Below are 23,782 nucleotides of genomic sequence, written 5' to 3'. Positions count from 1 at the left end.
GATGTGTGAAAGTTAGTGTATAAGCTAATGATCCATCATGTATGACATTCCTGGGAGTGTGAAAACTTACATATTGCATTACCATATCTAAACTGCAATATTATATTGTGGCCTTTCTCTTGTATTTCAAAGATGGAAATACATTCTAAATAGAAAACACATGTTTTTTTGTTTGTATTATCTTTTACCAGATCTAATGTGTTATATTCTCCTACATTAATTTCACATTTCTACAAACTTCAAAGTGTTTCCTTTCAAATGATATCAAGAATATGCATATCCTTGCTTCAGGTCCTGAACTACAGGCAGTTAGATTTGGGTATGTCATTTTAGACAAAATTTGATTTAAAAAAGAGTCAGATTCTTAAGAGGTTAACTATCTGCACATAATATGACATTTGAAATGTCTTTATTCTTTTGAAACTTTTGTGAGTGTAATGTTTACTGGTATTTTTTTAATTGTTTATTTCACTTTTGTTTATTATCCATTTCACTTGCTTTGGCAATGTAAACATATGTTTCCCATGCCAATAAAGCCCTTAAATTGAACATTGAATTGAGAGAGCGAGAGAGAGATTCGGACACATTTGTTTTACACATTGACAGTATTAGGTGTTATTGTTTAAAAACATGTCCAAAGCTAACACTAGAGGGCACTATATTATCATGTTTTATGGTTACAGGCTCTGTGTGTTTCTGAGAGAGAGAGAGAGAGATGGAACGAGAGAGAAAGAGTGAGGGGGGAGGGGAGGGATGATATATTATATTTATTTTCTACCTCTAATCCAACTGTGAAATTCATAAGTGAGTGCCTGTGTTTTTTGATTTTCAGCTAGGCCTAGCAGTACCGTGCACACTGCATCAACTCTCATAGTCTTCTCATCTTCATAGTCTAACCTGATGAAAATGAAATCATGCTGAGTGAACAAAGACATCTACATTGGTTCAGACAACTAGCAGCTAAATAACTGATATGTGCACATAAAAAACGTACAGGATTGGTATAAGCATTGGTTGGAAGAAGTTTTCACCATTGTAAAATCTTTGCGAGAAAGTGTGTAAATGCACACATCTCGAGAAGGGTGAAGAATCTGGACTCAGCCTATCACGTGAGGCAGCCAAGCCTTGAGAGGAACTAGCCTTTCACTCGCTAACCTCGCCATATAAACGTGATAAACCTACTAAGAACAAGTCAAAATAAGCAGAGGCACACAATGTATTTTCCACTTAAAACATTTTATTACACACAAAAGAAAACAAAAGAAGCATTGCAACACAGAATTAACCAAATGCTGGCAAAAGCCAATGCACCAGCAACAAGTGATGTACAAATAATAATTATTTAAATTACCATGGAATTTAATAATAATAATAATGCACCCTGATGAAAACAAGCCAAAACTTTACTTCATATCATTCATAAATAGATTAGAAATCTGTCAACCGAATGAAATAGATATTGTGAAAACATGTTATTCAACTAAAAGAAATGTGTTCTCTCATCGCTGTCTTTACAAATAAAAGAAGTGCATTTGGCAGGTTTGTGCGCAAATGAAATATCTACCTGGCGACCATACCTTAGAAACGTAAATTGTGCTACAGTGAAAAATTAAAATGTTTTAAGAATTAAATGCATTATTTACTTTTTTCACAACAAATTATAAAGATAAAATCAACACAATTCTAAAACACCTAATGAAACTAGTCAAAAACTTTAAAACCCACTGTTATGTTTTTATCTTTAGTAACATTTCACATTTAGCAAGTGGTGTTGGGGAGGGGGAGGGGGAGGCATGGTCTGCTGGACCAGAGAGGTTTAAACTAAGGGAGAGGTTTCACCTTTGACCTCTTCAGTCCAGTCAAATCCTGAGGCCAGCGCAGAGGGTGTCCAAAATGGCTCCCTATTCCTCTTCTAGTGCACTACTTTTGACTAGAGTAGTGCCCTTGATAGGGAATAGGGTACCATTTCAGACGCAGACACTCTCTCAGAGAGCCCCCAATAACAACTGGGGAACTGAATCATTTACAGTCTTTGTATTTCTCTCTTCATTAGAGAGGAGTTAGCCTGGTCCCAGATCTCTTTGTGCTGTTTTGCCAACTTCTATGGTCATTGTCACCATAGGAGTTGCAAAGACAGCACAAACAGATCTGGGATCAGATTTAGTGTTTGTATTCCCTCACTGAATCCAGCCCGCACAAAAATCACATAACCAAATAAAATAATGTAAAAAGCAAGGGGACTGCGGTTAGATACACACATCTGGGCATAGGGGGCCAGGTTCCATCTTGGTAGATATTTACAATCACTCTGAGAAAAGAAAAATGGGACACTTGTGTTTCTCCCCTCCAGACCTACAACGACCCCTTTGTCAAAATAAAGACAGACATTTTTTGGGGGGTTCGTGTATAGTATGTTGACGTGAACTTGAAGCTCACCCCCCACAAAATGGAACGTTCATGGAAAAAATAAGCAAGGTTCCTGTCCAGTCTAAGTGCTTGGCAAATAGGTGAAGTAGTAGCAGTCTTGGGGATTTTAAAAATCCTTCAGAAAAAAACTAGATGGAGGAAAAAGATACATTGACGTTGTTGTTGTTGATGAATGTTGGAAAACTCCCTGGAGTCTTGACTTTCGGAGGTCCACCAGCTTCAAGTGAGGTAGAGAGGCTTGTCCCGAACTCCCATACCACTGCTGATGAAGAGAACAATGAGAAGATGCTGTCAATACAGGCAAATGTTGGTCCACAAACCAATGCATTGAATGATACAGTCTTAAAACTTTAAAACTGACACTCTCAAAACAATTTTTTTATTCTATTCAGTATTATTTATTTGGTGGAAAAGTAGTTGTATGTCACTAGCATAGCAGTGGAAGTGAATGAACAGTGATGTTGCATGATCTTGTGCTGGAAGAATGCATGCATACTCAAATGCCTATATTCCATATAACAACGTGTACTAAGTCAAACAAAGGGAAACTTAATTGGATGTCACACTTTCTCACAGTGTAGGGAAAAGTGTTATGTCACTACTCCCGCTTTAAATAAACAGTACGACTCAGCCTCAAGCCTCACTCATCTGGCAAAGCACTGTTGATAAAACTGTTACTCGTCCAAGTAGACTAGGTTATCACGACATGCTCACCTGCAGTGGTTGGGCCCACAGTCCCGGTTGCAGTACTCGCCATCCCAGTCGGGGTTCTGTCCATGCCCTGGGTTGGGCGCCCCCGGGGACTGGGACCCACCCACACTGTTCTGGTAGTCCTGAATGTGAGCGAACCCCTGGAGCAGAAGAGGAAACAGAAGAGTGCTCTCTTAAAAACCACTACCATTTCAAATGTTCCAATGTGGTAGGAGTGTCCAATAGCAAGAGGTTCACGTCCACTGCAGCCAATTGGGTAATGCTCAATTTACTTTAAGTTGGGGAGTAAGTGGACACTGGCTTCATTTCAAATTGACCCCTAACCCTGATGCAGATCTAGGATCAGAATGGATTTCATGTTCTTTAAGGTTTTTCCTTAGTAAAAAAAAGCTGTTTCAACCTTTGATGAATAATAGTCCAATCACCCAGTGTCATGAGATCCTTAAAACAAACATATCAGAGCTCTAACACCTATTTCAAATGTTTCCCCACAACACTGCAGGGCTGAACACTAAAGAACAGAGATAGGACTAACCTGTTGGCTGAGAGGAGGTGAGTGCAGAGACCCCTGGAGCCCCATTGAGTGCGACTGGACCTGCTGCATGCGCAGAGAGCTCTGGTGGAGGGCAAGCTGGGAGGGATGGAGGGGCGGGCTGATCTGGAAGGGGGAGGGGGGAGAGGCACTCATGCTGGGTGGCAGCATCTGGGATTGGCTGAGGGTCCGGGTCAGGGCATGGCGGGACGGCCCGGCGAAGCTCTGCAGGTCCGACAGGGGGAAGGAGCCAGGGCCCAGACCGTAGGGGGAGGAGGGCTGCGGAGGCATGCTGTACATGGGCTGCTTGGGGGGCAGCATGTGGGAGGGCTGGCTGCTTTGGGCACTTTTTGGTTCGACAGGGTCGTTGTAGGTCTGGAGGGGAGAAAAAAAACAAAGAGGAAGTAGGAAGAGTTAGAGAAAGCACAAAGGGTCAGGATATTTTGTATGCTTCCAAAAGAAGTCAGTGTGTAAAAATGTAATGATTTCATATACTGTTGGAGTGTGGACTCTCCCCATAAAACTCATCTCTCATCTATGGAATACATTTGTCATACTCATTCATCCATTCATTCATTCAACTCTTCCCATGATATTTGACTACAATGGCCACAGCAGAAAGAGATGAGTTTACAGGCCCTAGGCCCAGTCAGTGCTATTCAGAATTGTATTCATTAGGGCACAACATAGTAAAACATTTTTAAATGTTGCGTGATGTAAAATGTAAACAAATGTTTCTTATTGGACAAGTTCAGATACTACCTCCCCTATTTTGGTCTGTTTGCTTCTATGTCGTCCCTAATGAATGCAACCCAGAAGTGCCAGGTCATGTATCATGCGACTTATGTATATCATGGGTGAATCATTCAGAGCAGGTGCAGCCCTCGCCTTGCCCCCCAACCCACACCCAACCCAGGCCCTATGATGAGCTGTCAGATTGCTCATCTGCACCTATCAGTGTTGATTACAGGGGTAATGGAGCCCATTTGTATGAATTGTGCCGCCGTATAATGATCAGTGGACACCTTGACAGATGGATGGGAATGGAGAGGAGAGGGCGTACACACACACACACACACACACACACACAGAGGGAAATGAGACTGTTTGCCAGGAGAACAAATGGAATGACAAAAGGAATCTCCCAGACGGTACATTGTGGCCTGTTAACGCGACCTGGCACTAAACAATGCAATTCCACCATTCCTTTCTTCCTTCCTTCCTATCCATGTTGCTGCATAGGAGATAGGGCGCCATTACTCATAGGCAAAAAGGAGAAAGCCATAAATCTAAATTAGCAGTGAGGTGTCACGCGGAGAAAATGCAACAAAAACCCAATTATGTGTAGCATTGAATTGGATGCACACTCTCGTATAAGCAGTGAAACAGAAGACATGATGGATGCATCAATAACAAGAATAAACCATTAGTTCCATTCATGTGTCTTGTATGAACAGGCATAACCCAGCTGTGGAGAAACATATGACTATGTCTGGAAAGACCAGATAGAATTAACATTTCATGTAAAGACAAACAAAGACATTGGCTCAATGAAATACTGTGTACATATAGGGCATACATACATACTGTATACACAGGGCATACATACATACATACATACATACATACATACATACATACATACATACATACATACATACATACATACTGTATACACAGGGCATACATACATACAGTATACACAGGGCATACATACATACTGTATACACAGTGCATACATACAGTATGCTTTGCAAGCACTAAAATCAAAAGGACACCCTTGCTAACAAAGCTTTATAGCTTCATAGCTTTTTGTGCATAAGGGTGATAATAGTATGACCTTCCTCTATCAGAACAACTGTCCCAACCCCCAACCGATGGAAATAAGGTATTGTCCCTATGGTATACAGTATTGTTGCAACACCCCACCTCCACTCTTCTTTAGCCCCTCCCCCGCCATTAGCCGGGATTTTCCATCCAATCCATCATCACTCTAAGCAAGCCTGGTGTGTCATAAGCGTTACCTTGGAAACCAGACTGGCTCTGTACGTGGCGAGGGCTTTCAGGTACTCTTTCTTGGCCGCCTCGGTTCTCCTCTTGTACGCCTGGAAATCAAAGAAGAAGAGGTCTACACAGACATACAAACACACTCACAAATGTTTCCCTTTCCATACTACATCATTTCAAGGGGTCTTCCTCCATTGTAGAAAGACACTCTTATCGAGAGCGACTTACAGGAGCAATTAGGGTTAAGTGCCTTGCTCAAGGGCACATACAGATTTTTCACCTAGTCGGCTCAGGGATTTGAACCAACGACCTTTCAGTTACTGGCCTAACGCTAGGCTACCTTCCGCCCACACATCATTTATATACAAGAGAAATTAACTCGAACTCTCCATCATTTTAGCACTACAACAGCCATTGCATCATACACTCAAAATGTTTGTGCAATTCAAAACATTTATAAAATGTGGCCAATGCCTTCGTGCTCCAATCAAGTGCATCAGTTATGTTGAAAATCATATTGTGTGTTTGTGTGTGTTTGTGTGTGCGCATCCGTGCCTGTGTATGCATGTGTGTGTGAGTGTGTGTGTGCGCGCATGTTGGTATGTGTGTATGTTGAGGGGGGTTGTAAATAACAAGCCCAGTAAGCCCCAGGAGAGAAGAGTTGTGGGGTAGGTGGCACTTAAGCCCTGATGCACCATTGGTTGCTTACAGTGAATACATCATAATGGATTTAAATTCCAGATGGAACAGCATGGCAGCATTTTGATTGACAGCTGACTCTACACAGCATATACATACATACAGCATCTGTGGCTCCACAAAATGAGCTGATTAAGAATTTGAGCTTAAACGATATAGTTACAGTATCGGTGCGAGATAGTGTTTTCTAGTCATAGGACATAGAAGAGAGGGAGCTAAATTATAACATGAAGATATTTCATAAGTGTCTGATTGCAATTAGTGTTTTAGGGTTATTTTTTTGTGTGGCCTTAACGTTCAAAGTTGTAAGTAGCAATACACACGCAATGCTTTGGTTGAAAATGTTTTGTTGTAGTGCGCACACAAAACAACCATTACAATACAACTTTATTGTCCATGTTACAGCGAACAACGGAAATGTGTCTTCTGCTCCGTTGAGACGAGCGCAGGGTCAAACTGTAGTGCCCCTGTATGGAGAGCATATTGTGGGGTTAAAGGCCTTGCTCAAGGGCCCAACGGTAGGGGAATGTCTTTAGGATGTGAACCCAGCAGCCCTCCAGTTGCCAGATCAATTCCTCCCTTTATTCCAGCCCCCCGGCCGGGATTCAAACCAGCCACCTTTCAGCTACAGGTCCAACTCCTTAACCACTGGGCTACATACCGCTAGTAACCCTTTACTTCAAGGGAATATACATAAGTAATTCATAACACCATTCATGACATGGATGTTGCAATGTCATTCATAACTACATTCATAACAACTTTCATTCATAACAACTGATGCTTTGAAGACCTTGCCAGGATACTTACGGATGAACCTACGAGGGGCAACGGAGAGCACCAATGGTCATTTATTTATGTTCAGTTCTACGTAGAATATTTGGCTATGGGTTAATTTGTCACACCTCCCTGATAGCTAGTATTCCTAAAATTAATTTTTACACAATAACTATATTATTAAAGACTAACGAGACCAAATGCATGGTGAAAGGTAACATCTTCATGAAAATCCCTTAAATAAATCTTCTTCATTTAGCAATTTGCTATTGAGACTGTTGGGTGGAGAAGAAGATGAACAATACAGCTTATTCTCCTTAATAGACTGATACAGATACAGTGCCTTCAGAAAGTATTCACACCCCTTGACTTTTTCCACATGTTCATGTGTTACCGCCTGAATTTTAAATGGATTAAATTTAGATTTAAATGGAATTATGTTTTTAGAAAAAGAAATATATATATAAAACTGAAAAGCTGAAATGCCGAGTCAATAAGTATTCAACCCCTTTGTTATGGCAAGCCTAAATAAGTTCAGGAGTAGAAATGAGCTCAACAAGTTACATAATAAGTTGCATGTATTCCCTCTGTGTGCAATAATAGTGTTTAAACCCGTTTAAGAAGGTCATACCAAGGATAATTTTGCTATTTGATTTGGAATTTTGAGACCCTCCTCAAAAATAGATACATTTTTATTTGGCCTTACTGCTATTAACCCATACAAACACACTGAATAACAGAAAGGAGGACCAAGACACTCTTCATATAATTAATTAAAATGCCTTTATTTGTATGGCATGTTCAATGGAAACAAAGTTTAAAAACAGACGCGTTTTGGCTGCATGGCCTTCGTCAGGGAGTACAAAGATATGATAATACAATGTCCTCTTTTGAACAGCTTTTTCCAATCAACCCTGATTTGAAGAAGGAGTGGTTACAGAATTCATTGGACCACTTTTACCAAAGAGCACCTTCTGTCTACCAAAATCTACTATTATGTCCCTTAGCAGCACTTCCCTTCCTTATTTTCTTCTGCACTACATGGAACAACAGATAGTCCCAAAACAACTCAAAAGGAAGTTTGTTCTGAAGTGTCTGTCCTATATCTGAGAGATATAAGAGAGATCAGGAAACATTTGTTATTTTTGGCACTTAAACAGTCTCCATATACAGTGCATTCGGAAAGTATTCAGATCCCGTGACGTTTTCCACATTTTGTTACGTAACAGCCTTATTCTAAAATTGATTTAATCGTTTTTTCCCCTCAATCTACACACAATACCCCATAATGACGAAGCAAAAACAGGTATTTAGTAAAAACATTTTTGCAAATGTATTAAAAATTAAAAACGGAAATCACATTTACATACAGTACCAGTCAAAAGTTTGGACACACCTACTCATAGGGGTTTTTCTTTATTTTTACTATTTTTTACATTGTAGAATAATAGTGAATATATCAAAACTTTGAAATAACACATATGGAATATGTAGTAACCAAAAAAGTGTTAAAAAAATCAAAGTATATTTTATATTTGAAATTCTTCAAAGTAGCCACCCTTTGCCTTGATGACAGCTTTGCACACGCTTGGCATTCTCTCAACCAGCTTCATGAGGTAGTCACCTGGAATGCATTTCAATTAACAGGTGTGCCTTGTTAAAAGTTAATTTGTGGAATTTATTTCCTTCTTAATGCATTTTAGCCAATCAGTTGTGTTGTGACAAGGTAGGGGTGGTATACAGAAGATAGCCCTATTTGGTAAAAGACCAAGTCCATATTATGGCAAGAACAGCTCAAATAAGCAAAGAGAAACGACAGTCCATCGTTACTTTAAGAAATGAAGGTCAGTCAATACGGAACATTTCAAGAACTTTGAAAGTTTCTTCAAGTGCAGTCGCAAAAAACACCAAGCGCTATGATGAAACTGGCTCTCATGGGGACCGCCACAGGAAAGGAAGACCCAGAGTTACCTCTGCTGCAGAGGATAAGTTCATTAGAAAATAAATGCTTCACAGAGTTCAATTAACAGACATATCTCAACATCAACTGGTCAGAGGAGACTGCGTGAATCAGGCCTTCACGGTCAAATTGCTAAAATGAAAACACTACTAAAGGCCACTAATAAGAAGAAGAGACTTGAGCAATGGGCAATGGACATTAGACCGGTGGAAATCTGTCCTTTGGTCTGATGAGTCCAAATTTGAGATTTTTGGTTCCAACCGCTGTGTCTTTGTGAGAAGCAGAGTAGGTGAACAGATGATGTCCGCATGTGTGGTTCCCACCGTGAAGCATGGAGGAGGAGGTGTGATGGTGTGGGGGTGCTTTGCTGGTGACACTGTCTGTGATTTATTTAGAATTCAAGGCACACTTAAACAGCATGGCTACCACAGCATTCTGCAGTGATACGCCTTCCCATTTGGTTTGGGCTTAGTGGGACTATAATTTGTTTTTCAACAGGAAAATGACCCACACACCTCCAGGCTGTGTAAGGGCTATTTGACCAAGAAGGAGAGTGATGGAGTGCTGCATCAAATGACCTGGCCTCCATAAGCACCCGACCTCAACCCAATTGAGATGGTTTGGGATGAGATGGACCACAGAGTGTGGGAACTCCTTCAAGACTGTTGGAAAAGCATTCCTCATGAAGCTGGTTGAGAGAATGCCAAGAGTGTGCAAAGCTGTCAAGGAAAATAACCTCAAATATAAAATATATTTTCATTTGTTTAACACTTTTTTGGTTACTACATGATTCCATATGTGTTATTTCATAGTTTTGATGTCTTCATTATTATTCTACAATGTAGAAAATAGTAAAAATAAAGAAAAACCCTGGAATGAGTAGGTTTGTCCAAACTTTTGACTGATACTGTAAGTATTCAGACCGTTTACTCAGTACTTTGTTGAAGCCCCTTTGGCAGCGATTACAGCCTCGAGTCTTCTTGGATATGAAGCTACAAGCACACCTGTATTGGGGGATTTTCTCCCATTCTTCTCTGCACATCCTCTCAAGCTCTGTCAGGTTGGATGGGGAACGTTGCTGACAGCAATTTTCAGGTCTCTCCAGAGATGTTTGATCGGGTTCAAGTCCGGGCTCTGGCTGGGCCACTCAAGGACATTCAGAGACTTGTCCCGAAGCCACTCCTGCGTTGTCTTGGCTGTGTGCTTAGTGTCGCTGTCCTGTTGGAAGGTGAACCTTCGTCCCAGTCCGAGGTCCTGAGGGCTCTGGAGCAGGTTTTCATCAAGGATCTCTCTGTACTTTGCTCTGTTCAGCTTTCCCTCGATCCTGACTAGTCTCCCAGTCCCTGCCGCTGAAAAACATCCCCACAGCATGATGCTGCCATCACCATGCATCACCGTAGGGTTGGTGCCAGGTTTCCTCCAGACACTTGGCATTCAGGCCAAATAGTTTAATCTTGGTTTCATCAGACCAGATAATCTTGTTTCTCATGGCAAACTCCAAGCGGGCTGTCATGTGCCCTTTACTGAGGAGTTGCTTCCGTCTGGCCACTCTACCATAAAGGCCTGATTGGTGGAATGCTGCAGAGATGGTTGTCCTTCTGGTAGGTTCTCCCATCTCCACAGAGGAACTCTGGAGATCTGTCAGAGTGATCATCGGGTTCTTGGTTGCCTCCCTGACCAAGGCCCTTCTCCCCCGATTGCTCAGTTTGGCTGGGCGGCCAGTTCTAGGAAGAGGCTTGGTGGTTCCAAACTTCTTCCATTTAAGAATGATGGTGGGCACTGTGTTCTTGGGGACCTTCAATGCTGCAGACATTTTTTGGTACCCTCCCCAGATCTGTTCCTCGACACAATCCTGTCTCGGAGCTCTACGGACAATTCCTTCGACATCCTGGCTTGGTTTTTGCTCTGACATGCACTGTCAACTGTGGGACCTTATATAGACAGGTGTGTGCCTTTCCAAATCATGTCCAATCAATTGAATTTACCACAGGTGGAAGAAGAAAGATCTCAAGGATGATCAATGGAAACAGGATGCACCTGAGCTCAATTTCGAGTCTCATAGCAAAGGGTCTAAATACTTATGTAAATAAGGTATTTCTGTTTTTTATTTTGTATAAATGTGCAAAACTTTATAAAAACATGTTTTCACTTTGTCATTATGGGGTATTGTGTGTAGATTGATATTTTCCTATCAATTTTAGAATAAGGCTGTAACGTAACAAAATGTGGACAAAGTCAAGGGGTCTGAATACTTTCCGAATGTACTGTATACTGTACTTCCATTCATTATTTCAACAGGTAACTTCAGACAAGTATTATGAGGCCTGTGGGCGTCCTAGAGCAAAACGACATCTCCGTGTTTGTGAGAGTCTCAACTTTTCACAGAGGGGTCATATTAGTGTGTAAGCCAAACTGTTCGGATGCTACAGACAGGAGTTGGCAGATCGGCTGTATCAACTTCAGACGAGTCCCAAGATGCTTGTGGGGGTCGTAGCAAAATGGAGAACACCATTGTGTTCGTGAGAGTCTCATCTTTCCATAGGGTCATAATAGTTTGTAGGCCAATTTTGTGAGAAGACCGATTTTCGGGATGTCTCATGGTCTTACAAACACTGCTCTAGCTCTATCACCTTTCACCGCAGAGGCGGAAGTGCGACATCGGTGGATGCGGGGGATTGAGACCCATCCAATGCAAAAAAACAGATCTCCATCTTAATCTGCCAGATATTTATGATATTTTTTTTATTATGCTAATTGATTTCCACGGGGGCGCAGACATCGACTCTAGGGGGTTAACGTGACTTTTGAATGACTACCTAATCTCTGTACTCCACACATATAATTATCTGTAAGGAATTTCAAACACAGATTTAACCACAAATTTCATGGAGATTTTCCAATGCCTCGCAAAGAAGGGCACCTATTGGTAGATACATATATATATTTTAAAGCTGACATTGAATATCCCTTTAAGCATGCTGAAGATATTAATTACACTTTGGATGGTGTATCAATACACCCAGTCACTGAGGATGGATCAATAACATTGTAATTACTCCACATTACTAACCTATATGACAGAGTGAAAAGAAGAAAGCCTGTACAGAATAAAAATATTCCAATACATGCATCCTGTTTGCAATAAGGCACTAAAGTAAAACTGCAAAAAAAATGGTAATGGAAATTAACTTTATGTCCTGAATACAAAGCGTCATGCTTGGGGCAAATCCAACACAACACATCACTGAGTACCACTCTTCATATTTTCAAGCATGGCGTGGTTGCATCATGTTATGGGTATGCTTGTCATCGGCAAGGACCAGGGTATTTTTTAGGATAAAAAGAAACGGAATAGAGCTAAGCACAGTCAAAATCCTAGAGGAAAACCTGGATCAGTCTGCTTTCCAACAAACTCTGGGAGAAAAATTCATCTTTCAACAGGACAATAACCTAAAACACAAGGCAAAATATACACTGGAGTTGCTTACCAAGATGACATTGAATGTTCATGAGTGACCTAGTTACAGTGTTGACTTAAATCGACTTTAAAGCTATGGCAAGACTTGAAAATGGCCCCCATCCCTCTTATCTTTGTATCTTACGTAATAAAATGTAGCTTCAACTGCTTCCAATTGAAAATCCAGATGACAACAACTGCTGTGGGTGTCGCTTCAGGTGACTTAGTTAGCACACTGCTCTAAAATACAATACAGGGGAAACATAATATTCCACTCTAGATTAGAACTCACATGATTGGCTCTGCTCTGTATCAGCTGCTGTCAGGACAGTTAGAAGGAGGTACACCATTGCAGTGGGTGTTTTGTCTGTCAAAAACAGGTTTGTCTGTAAAATGTCTAACTTCATTCGACTACATCAATACATTTTCTACTGTTGCTGCAACACATGGAGGCTCTTCTCGTGTTTCCTCTTTGGCTCAAATATTTTTTAAATAAATACAATCATTTTAATGAGAGTCAAGGGACCAGGGATAAACAGATTGAATATCTTTAGAAAAGAGCAGAACTAGCTCATTAAGGTGAGTTCTATCTCTGTGCACTGTGCTCTGGTAATTACTGCACAGACAATGGCTTTGATTGTCTGCTAGTGCACTTGCTCTATCTGCTGGAAACTCAGCAATGTGTGTGTGTGTACCTGTTTCTGCTCCTCCCCCAGGCTGTCCCACATGGAGGCCACGATCTTGGACACATCCCCAAAGGTGGCGTTGGGGTTGGCGCCCTTGATGGCCGCCTGGGTGTCCCTGAAGAAGAGGGCATAGGCTGAGACAGGCTTCGACGGCTCGTTGGGATCCTTTTTCTTCTTCTTCTTCTGCGGTTTGGGCTTGGGCTTCGTCATCTCCGAGGAGGGCCGCTTCTCGCCTATCTGGAAGGGAGAGAGGAAAGGAGCGAGGGAGGGAATGAGGCAGAGAGAGAGAGAGAGGAAAAGGGAGAGGGGAGGAAAGAGGAAGATGGAGGATTGTAAGCAACGACTGACATAAAAGTCCCAACAAATGCTGATCTCAATGAAAACGGTTGGTGGTGGTTCTGCCTATTCTACTTCCATGGTTAGTCATTCTAAAATGATTTAACATAACTGTGGAAGCTGAGATGTAGATGGTACCTCAATGTTTTTGTTTTCTAGGTAAATGGTAGGGAAGGGGGCCTGTCATTGTAAAAGCCCTGCACTGTACCGAAAGAAACGGAACTAGAACCAACAAGAGTACACAAAGAACAGATTAGAGAAGGAGGGTTCTGAGAAACCAACAGCCCCTTCTTCTGAGAAGAGAAAGAAAACAAGTCAGTTACTGAGGACGAGGGTGAAGGGCGGCTGACAGACAGAGAGCAGCCTCTGGTATGGTGTACATTTTAGGACACCCTCACCCGAGTCTATCTACCTCCCCAGAGTACGGTGTACATTTTAGGACACGCTCTGAGGTAGAGAGACTGGGCAGAGTGCCATGGTCTGAAGGAGAGAGGAGGACACTAGGTAGAACCTTATCACAACTAAATGTTGTTTTATACTACTCATTCACACTTTATGCTTGACTATGTTTTCGTTTCTGGGCGAGGAGAGAGGATAAGCGAGCCAATTGAAAGCTTGGGATGGTTAGGTGGCCATGATATGAGTGCCAGATAGGGAATTTAGCCAATATAAAGCATTCCCGGGATGAGAATATCTAAAGGATTTGAGCAGACAAATTCCAAATTGCAGCTCTAAACAGTAATTTGTAGGATAAATAAAACCACATTACTCCTCCTTGCAAGACCTAACCACTTGGTTCAATAAGAATGATCATAAACAGCCATCATAATATATTTTCCACAGTAAAGTACAGCTTTTGCCTATATTCGACATTGACGTCTATCAAATGCTTATGAATACATTAGTCATTTGGCACATAAAGCTTTGAAGAAGTCAAATCCAGGTCAACCTAGCCTCTGTGTGATTCTTTATGAAAATTGCATTCCTCCTGATGTGAGTAGAGCCCATCAACCATTTGAGGAGAGGGAGAAAAACATAAACTGGAGAGAGGATGTAGCTAATGGAGGATGGAAAGGAGAAGGGACTGCGGCTTGATGTGCCATTAAGATCACCACAACCTGAGTCCTAGCGACCATAAAGAAAAATAATCACATTTGATAGCCTACATAATTACCGAATATATAATGATCATCTATGATTGTGTGGAATGAAAGATGCATGCATTCAAAATGTATGGCTGAACCCCGTGACTCAAGTGACCATTTGAATGGCTTTTTTTCAGGTAGCGTAGTCACTGTCACGTAAGACTATACAAACTATTTATCTCCAAATGTCATGTTTATGTTACCATTGTGTTAGATTTGACAAAATACAACTACTTTGAAAATGTTCTGTTAAAAAAAAAACATTGATCCATACTGCTCTAGTATTAACAGGCAATCAGGGACACAAACCATGTGAAATAATTCTGAATGATCACTTGACTAGCAACTATCAAACGGCAACTCTAGGATGTTGAAAGCATTCCCATTTCATACAATCATCATGCATATTTATCACGGGATTAAGAGCTGTGGTTGTCTTCCTTTTAACTGTGCTTTCTAAACAGAAATGATTGCCTTTGAAATGGCATTGTTTAAGAAACCATTTGAAACAATATCTTCCACACAGCATGAAATTAGCTAATCAGAATCGGAGACTCACAAATGTTTGGGTATAAAAAAAAAGGGTCACTTGAATATAGCTTTGGATGTGATGTGGATGTGGAAATGAATGAAGATACCCCAATCTAAGTGAAAATGCACTCATGCCTGTTCTCTCTCTCTCTCTCTCTCTCTCTCTCTCTCTCTTTCTGGTTTGGATAGTATAAAGGATAGGATAAAGTAATCCTTCTACCCCCCCTAAAAAATTAATAAAATAAAAATAAAATAAAAATAAATAAAATATATTGTAAAGTGGTTATCCCACTGGCTATAGGGTGAATGCACCTATTTGTAAGTCGCTCTGGATAAGAGCGTCTGCTAAATGACGTAAATGTAAATGTAATAGTATACATTTCTTCTCCATGAGTGTGTGGTTTCCTAAAAAAATTATCATCTTCCACTTTTATGCAATTAGGCAAAAAAAGCTTTGAAACGACATCTGTTCCCCTCTGCCTTTGATGTGAAAGTTGAATAAATTGGAGTAGAGCTAATGAAATAAACTGAAAAGCAAATTAATTTCCAGGAAAAATCATTTTTATTTATAAATGGCAAAGCACAGCACAACACTCAAACCGTCAGAGAAAAAAAGGGAAATTCTCTCATTACACCATTTTCTCTCTGTATACAGTATGATAGTTGGCTACACTAGATAGAGAAGAAAATAACTTCAATGGAACATAAACTCAGATGGAATAGAATACTGATGAAATGTAATGGATGAATATAATTTGTAAAGTTGAGTAGCCTATACGTTCAAGTGTCAATGCCGTTGTACAGTAAAATCAGCTTACTGATGGCATAAAGCAAGATGGTCTTTCAAATGAACTGAACCTGCAGTTATAGTACGTCCAGTCTTGTTTACAGATCAAAATAGAAATGACTCTCCAGCCACTACACCACACAGTCAGCGATTGCTGATTGCACTATATTATAAACATATAACAAGATGGTACATAGATGGTAAATATATGTTCAGTTTGCAAGTCAAGGACTGGATTTGAAAGTGTCAGCTCTAGGCCCATACAATCAGCATTGCTGTTGTCAGAAATCTGAAGAGGAAGAGAGGGGAAGAGGACGATGGGGAAGAGGGGGGGAGGGGTTGCTGTAATTCTGAATGGACAGCACTGTGCAGAGAAGAGGAGATTAGATTTGACAGCCTGATACCTGCGTCACTATCAAAACAGGAGAGAGGGGGAGGGAGAGAGAGAGAGAAAGAGAGGGATGGGGAGGGAGGGAGAGAGGGAATGGTTGTTTAATCAGAGGACCCAGCACATATGTATATTTACACATGAAATGAAAAGCAAAATGGAACCCAGAAAGGGTAAGGTTATCTCTAAAACATCTCAGAAGTTCTGCATATCAATTTCAAATGGGTGGGAATGTGTACAGTGCCTTCAGAAACTACATATTCATACCCCTTGACTTATTCCACATTTTGTTGTGTTAAAGTCTGACTTCAAAATTGATCAAATAAATCACACAATACCCCATAATGACAAAGTGAAAACATGTTTTTAGACATTTTTGCAAATGTATTGTAAATGAAATACATTTTTTTTGCAGTATTACTTTAGTGCCTTGATGCAAACAGGATGCATGTTTTGCAATATTTTTATTCTGTACAAGCTTCCTTAATTTCACTCTGTCAACTAGGTTACTATTGTGGAGTAACTACAATGTTGTTGATCCATCCTCAGTTTTCTCCTATCACAGCCATTAAACTCTGTAAATGTTTTAAAGTCACCATTGGCCTTATGGTGAAATCCCTGAGTGGTTTCCTTCCTTTCCGGCATCTGAGTTAGGAAGGACGCCTGTATCTTTGTAGTGACTGGGTGTATTGATACAACATCCAAAGTTTAATTAATAACTTCACCACGCTTAAAGGGATATTCAATGTCTGTTTTTATTTTTTTTACCCATCTACCAATAGGTGCCCTTCTTTGGGAGGCATTGGAAAACCTCTCTGGTCTTTGTGTTGAATTTTTATTATTTATTCACTATTCGACTGTGGGACCTTAGAGCCCACCTTATGTGTGGGCTACAGAGATGAGGTAGTCATTCAAAAATCATGCTAAACACTATTATTGCACACAGAGTGAGTCCATGCAACTTATTATGTGACTTGTTAAGCACATTTTTACTCCTGAACTTATTTAAGCTTGCCATAACAAAGGGGTTGAATACTTGACTCAAGACATTTCAGCTTTTCATTTTTTATGAATCTGTTAAAAAAATGTTCTAACATAATTCCACTTTGACGTTATAGGTTATTGTGTAGGCCAGTGACAACAAAAATCTAAATTTGATCCATTTAAAAAAACAAAATGTGGAAAGAGTCAATGGGTGTGAAGACTTTCTGAAGGCACTTTACCTGTCATGGGCAGCCTACAGAGCTGATGAATAGAATCTATTGCCCTTTGGAGTGAGTGGAGTCATTGAGGTGTTTGATGACAGTGGGAGCTATACGCTGCAGCAAGCAAAACCGGTTGAGAGGTACAATAATTCAGACCCCTTGACCTTTTCCTTATTCTACAATTGATAAAGTTAAGTTAAGTTAAGAGGTGGTCCTCTGTAGCTCAATTGGTAGAGCATGGCGCTTGTAATGCCAGGGTAGTGGGTTCGATCCCCGGGACCACCAATACGTAAAAATGTATGCACACATGACTGTAAGTCGCTTTGGATAAAAGCGTCTGCTAAATGGCATATTATTATTATTATATATTATTATTTATTTTCCTCACCAACCTACAAACAATACCCCATAATGACAAAGCGAAAACAGGTTAAAAAAATAATATTCAAATAAAACTGAAATATGTCCACCTGTGGTAAATTCAATTGATTGGACAGGATTTGGAAAGGCACACACCTGTCTATATAAGGTCTCACAGTTGACAGTGCTTGTCAGAGCAAAAACCCAAGCCATGAGGTCGAAGGAACTGTCCGTAGAGCTCCGAGACAGAATAATGTCAAGGCACAGATCTGGGGATGGGTACCAAAAAACTTCTGTAGCATTGAAGGTCCCCAAGAACACAGTGGCCTACATCATTCTTAAATGGCTCTGGAAGAAACAACAGCACAAGAACTGTTCGTCGGGAGCTTCATGAAATGGGTTTCCATGGCTGAGCAGCCGCACACAAGCTTAAGATCACCATGCGCAATGCCAAGCATCGACTGGAGTGTAAAGCTCACCGCCATTGGACTCTGGCGCAGTGGAAACGTGTTCACTGGAGTGATGAATCACGCTTCACCATCTGGGTTTGGCGGATGCCAGGAAAATGCTACCTGCCCGAATGCAAAGTGCAAACTATAAAGTTGGGTGGAGGAGGAATAATCGTCTTGTGCAGGTTTTCCTACTTACAAAGCATGTAGAGGTCTGTAATGTTTTATCATAGGTACACTTCAACTGTGAGAGACGGAATCTAAAACAAAAATCCAGAAAATCACATTGTATGATTTTTAAGTAATTAATTTGCATGATAAAATTACAGACCTCTACATGCTTTGTAAGTAGGAAAACCTGCAAAATCGGCAGTGTATCAAATACTTGTTCTCCCCACTGTACCTTTGGTCATGTAGTGTAGATTATTTTTTTTTGGGGGGGGCTGAACTACACTTTAATGTATTTTGTAAGAAGATACTTTCGAGAGCTGTAATTTGTATTTTCAAAATACTTTTCTATACAACTTCATTTTTATAGCGGTTCACCATTTTGTGGCCCCCTTTCACACGGCATTGGTATCAGAAGTCTGATGGCACAATGGTGTGATAAGAGTGTCTGCTAAATGAACTAAATATAAATCAAACCAAATCAAATTGTATTGGTCAAATACACGTGTTTAGCAGATGTTATCGTGGGTGTAGCGAAATGCTTGTGCTTCTAGCTCCGACAGTGCAGTAATATCTAACAAGTAATATATAACAATTTCACAACATATACCCAATAAACACAAATCTAAGTAAGGAATGAATTAAGAATATATACAGTGGGGAGAACAAGTATTTGATACACTGCCGATTTTGCAGGTTTTCCTACTTACAAAGCATGTAGAGGTCTGTAATTTTTATCATAGGGACACTTCAACTGTGAGAGACGGAATCTGAAACAAAACTCCAGAAAATCACATTGTATGATTTTTAAGTAATTAATTTGCATTTTATTGCATGACATAAGTATTTGATCACCTACCAACCAGTAAGAATTCCGGCTCTCACAGACCTGTTAGTTTTCCTTTAAGAAGCCCTCCTGTTCTCCACTCATTACCTGTATTAACTGCACCTGTTTGAACTCATTACCTGTATAAAAGACACCTGTCCACACACTCAATCAAACAGACTCCAACCTCTCCACAATGGCCAAGACCAGAGAGCTGTGTAAGGACATCAGGGATAAAATTGTAGACCTGCACAAGGCTGGGATGGGCTACAGGACAATAGGCAAGCAGCTTGGTGAAAAAGGCAACAACTGTTGGCGCAATTATTAGAAAATTGAAGAAGTTCAAGATGACGGTCAATCACCCTCGGTCTGGGGCTCCATGCAAGATCTCACCTCGTGGGGCATCAATGATCATGAGGAACGTGAGGGATCAGCCCAGAACTACACGGCAGGACCTGGTCAATGACCTGAAGAGAGCTGGGACCACAGTCTCAAAGAAAACCATTAGTAACACACTACGCCGTCATGGATTAAAATCCTGCAGCGCACGCAAGGTCCCCCTGTTTGCCAATGACCATCTGGATGATCCAGAGGAGGAATGGGAGAAGGTCATGTGGTCTGATGAGACAAAAATAGAGCTTTTTGGTCTAAACTCCACTCGCCGTGTTTGGAGAAAGAAGAAGGATAAGTTCAACCCCAAGAACACCATCCCAACCGTGAAGCATGGAGGTGGAAACATCATTCTTTGGGGATGCTTTTCTGCAAAGGGGACAGGACGACTGCACCGTATTGAGGGGAGGATGGATGGGGCCATGTATCGCGAGATCTTGGCCAACAACCTCCTTCCCTCAGTAAGAGCATTGAAGATGGGTCGTGGCTGGGTCTTCCAGCATGACAACGACCCGAAACACACAGCCAGGGCAACTAAGGAGTGGCTCAGTAAGAAGCATCTCAAGGTCCTGGAGTGGCCTAGCCAGTCTCCAGACCTGAACCCAATAGAAAATCTTTGGAGGGAGCTGAAAGTCCGTATTGCCCAGCGACAGCCCCGAAACCTGAAGGATCGGGAGAAGGTCTGTATGGAGGAGTGGGCTAAAATCCCTGCTGCAGTGTGTGCAAACCTGGTCAAGACCTACAGGAAACGTATGATCTCTGTAATTGCAAACAAAGGTTTCTGTACCAAATATTAAGTTCTGCTATTCTGATGTATCAAATACTTATGTCATGCAATAAAATGCAAATTAATTACTTAAAAATCATACAATGTGATTTTCTGGATTTTTGTTTTTGATTCCGTCTCTCACAGTTTAAGTGTACCTATGATAAAATTAACAGACCTCTACATGCTTTGTAAGTAGGAAAACCTGCAAAATCGGCAGTGTATCAAATACTTGTTCTCCCCACTGTACATATATGGACGAGCGATGTCAGAGCGGCATGGACTAAGATACTGTAGAATAGTATAGAATACAGTATATACATATGAGATGAGCAATGCAAGATATGTAAACATTATTAAAGTGGCTAGTGTTCCATTTCTTAAAGTGGCCAGTGATTTCTAGTCTATGTCTATAGGCAGCAACCTCTAATGTGCTAGTGATGGCTGTTTAATGTGTACGTAAGAATGGACAATTGCAAAGCATGCTGAGTATTATTCTAATGAGCTCAGCCCCCAAACAAGGTTTTGTCTAGAAGGGATACAGCTTTTGTCAAAATTGAATTTTCGTAGCAGGTTTAGGAGAACTAGGTTACGCTGTATACCATCTAGACATGACCCTGAAACAAGCCCAATAATAATATCCAGTGTGCTTTGCAGTTCATTTTGGTATGTTCATTTTCACATATACACTACCGTTCAAAGGCCCTTAGAAATGTCCTTGTTTTCGAAAAGAAAAGCAATTTTTTTGTCCATATCTACATGGGCGTACAGAGGCCCATTATCAACAACCATCAGTCCCGTGTTCCAGTGGCACGTTGTGTTTGCTAATCCAAGTTTATCATTTTAAAAGGCTAATTGATCATTAGAAAACCCTTTTGCAATTATGTTAGCACAGCTGAAAACTGTTGTGCTGATTAAAGAAGCAATAAAACTGTCCTTCTTGAGACTAGTTGAGTATCTGGAGCATCAGCAATTGTGGGTTCGATTACAGGTTCAAAATGGCCAGAAACAAATAACGTTCTTCTGAAACTCGTCAGTCTATTCTTGTTCTGAGAAATGAAGGCTATTCCATGCGAGAAATTGCCAAGAAACTGAAGGTCTCGTACATCGCTGTGTACTACTCCCTTCACAGAACAGCGCAAACTGGCTCTAACCAGAATAGAAAGAGGAGTGGGAGGCCCCGGTGCACAACTGAGCAAGAGGACAAATACATTAGAGTGTCTAGTTTGAGAAACAGACGCCTCACAGGTCCTCAACTGGCAGCTTCATTAAATAGTACCCACAAAACACCAGTCTCAACGTCAACAGTGAAGAGGCGACTCCGGGATGCTGACCTTCTAGGCAGAGTTGCAACGAAAAAGCCATATCTCAGACTGGCCAATAAAAATAAAAGATGGGCAAAAGAACACAGACACTGGACAGAGGAAGGTTGGAAAAAAGTGTTATGGACAGACAATTCGAAGTTTGAGGTGTTCGGATCACAAAGAATAACGTTTGTGAGACGCAGACCAAATTAAAAGATGCTGGAGGAGTGCTTGATGCCATCTGTCAAGCATGGTGGAGGCAATGTGATGGTCTGGGGGTGCTTTGATGGTGGTAAAGTGGGAGATTTGTACAGGGTAAAAGGGATCTTGAAGAAGGAAGGCTATCACTCCATTTTGCAACGTCATGCCATACCCTGTGGACTGCGCTTGATTGGAGCCAATTTCCTCATACAATAGGACAATGACCCAAAGCACAGCTCCAAACTATGCAATAACTATTTAGGGAAGAAGCAGTCAGCTGGTATTACAGTGGGGAGAACAAGTATTTGATACACTGCCGATTTTGCAGGTTTTCCTACTTACAAAGCATGTAGAGGTCTGTAATTTTTTATCATAGGTACACTTCAACTGTAAGAGACGGAATCTAAAACAAAAATCCAGAAAATCACATTGTATGATTTTTAAGTAATTAATTTGCATTTTATTGCATGACATAAGTATTTGATCACCTACCAACCAGTAAGAATTCCAGCTCTCACAGACCTGTTAGTTTTCCTTTAAGAAGCCCTCCTGTTCTCCACTCATTACCTGTATTAACTGCACCTGTTTGAACTCGTTACCTGTATAAAAGACACCTGTCCACACACTCAATCAAACAGACTCCAACCTCGCCACAATGGCCAAGACCAGAGAGCTGTGTAAGGACATCAGGGATAAAATTGTAGACCTGCACAAGGCTGGGATGGGCTACAGGACAATAGGCAAGCAGCTTGGTGAGAAGGCAACAACTGTTGGTGCAATTATTAGAAAATGGAAGAAGTTCAAGATGACGGTCAATCAACCTCGGTCTGGGGCTCCATGCAAGATCTCACCTCGTGGGGCATCAATGATCATGAGGAAGGTGAGGGATCAGCCCAGAACTACATGGCAGGACCTGGTCAATGACCTGAAGAGAGCTGGGACCACAGTCTCAAAGAAAACCATTAGTAACACACTACGCCGTCATGGATTAAAATCCTGCAGCGCAAGCAAGGTCCCCCTGCTCAAGCCAGCGCATGTCCAGGCCTGTCTGAAGTTTGCCAATGACCATCTGGATGATCCAGAGGAGGAATGGGAGAAGGTCATGTGGTCTGATGAGACATAAATAGAGCTTTTTGGTCTAAACTCCACTCGCCGTGTTTGGAGGAAGAAGAAGAATGAGTACAACCCCAAGAACACCATCCCAACCGTGAAACATGGTGTTGGAAACATCATTCTTTGGGGATGCTTTTCTGCAAAGGGGACAGGACGACTGCACTGTATTGAGGGGAGGATGGATGGGGCTATGTAACGCGAGATCTTGGCCAACAACCTCCTTCCCTCAGTAAGAGCATTGAAGATGGGTCGTGGCTGGGTCTTCCAGCATGACAACGACCCGAAACACACAGCCAGGGCAACTAAGGAGTGGCTCCGTAAGAAGCATCTCAAGGTCCTGGAGTGGCCTAGCCAGTCTCCAGACCTGAACCCAATAGAAAATCTTTGGAGGGGAGCTGAAAGTCCGTATTGCCCAGCGACAGCCCCGAAACCTGAAGGATCTGGAGAAGGTCTGTATGGAGGAGTGGGCCAAAATCCCTGCTGCAGTGTGTGCAAACCTGGTCAAGACCTACAGGAAACGTATGATCTCTGTAATTGCAAACAAAGGTTTCTGTACC

The 23,782-nt window shown here is 41.3% G+C and overlaps 1 protein-coding gene across 3 annotated transcripts in view; it reads right to left on the bottom strand.

Moving 5' to 3' along the window:
- Positions 1-1,227: 1,227 nt before the first annotated feature.
- LOC121538280 (thymocyte selection-associated high mobility group box protein TOX-like) overlaps positions 1,228-23,782 on the bottom strand; it is a 146,679-nt gene continuing 124,124 nt past the window's right edge. For all 3 annotated transcript variants that reach the window (XM_045207145.1, XM_045207146.1, XM_045207147.1), the window contains 5 exons: positions 13,266-13,493; positions 5,695-5,775; positions 3,674-4,045; positions 3,142-3,278; positions 1,228-2,689 (listed from right to left, as the gene is read on the bottom strand). In XM_045207145.1, coding sequence (XP_045063080.1) covers positions 2,647-2,689; positions 3,142-3,278; positions 3,674-4,045; positions 5,695-5,775; positions 13,266-13,493 — 861 coding nt within the window. In that variant the 3' untranslated portion in view covers positions 1,228-2,646. The remainder of the gene's footprint in view (positions 2,690-3,141; positions 3,279-3,673; positions 4,046-5,694; positions 5,776-13,265; positions 13,494-23,782) is intronic.

The sequence above is a fragment of the Coregonus clupeaformis genome, chromosome 24 (assembly GCF_020615455.1).
Source record: "Coregonus clupeaformis isolate EN_2021a chromosome 24, ASM2061545v1, whole genome shotgun sequence".
NCBI lineage: Eukaryota > Metazoa > Chordata > Actinopteri > Salmoniformes > Salmonidae > Coregonus > Coregonus clupeaformis.
Note: the sequence above shows the minus strand (reverse complement) of the source record. Positions and strands in the feature narration are given on the sequence as shown.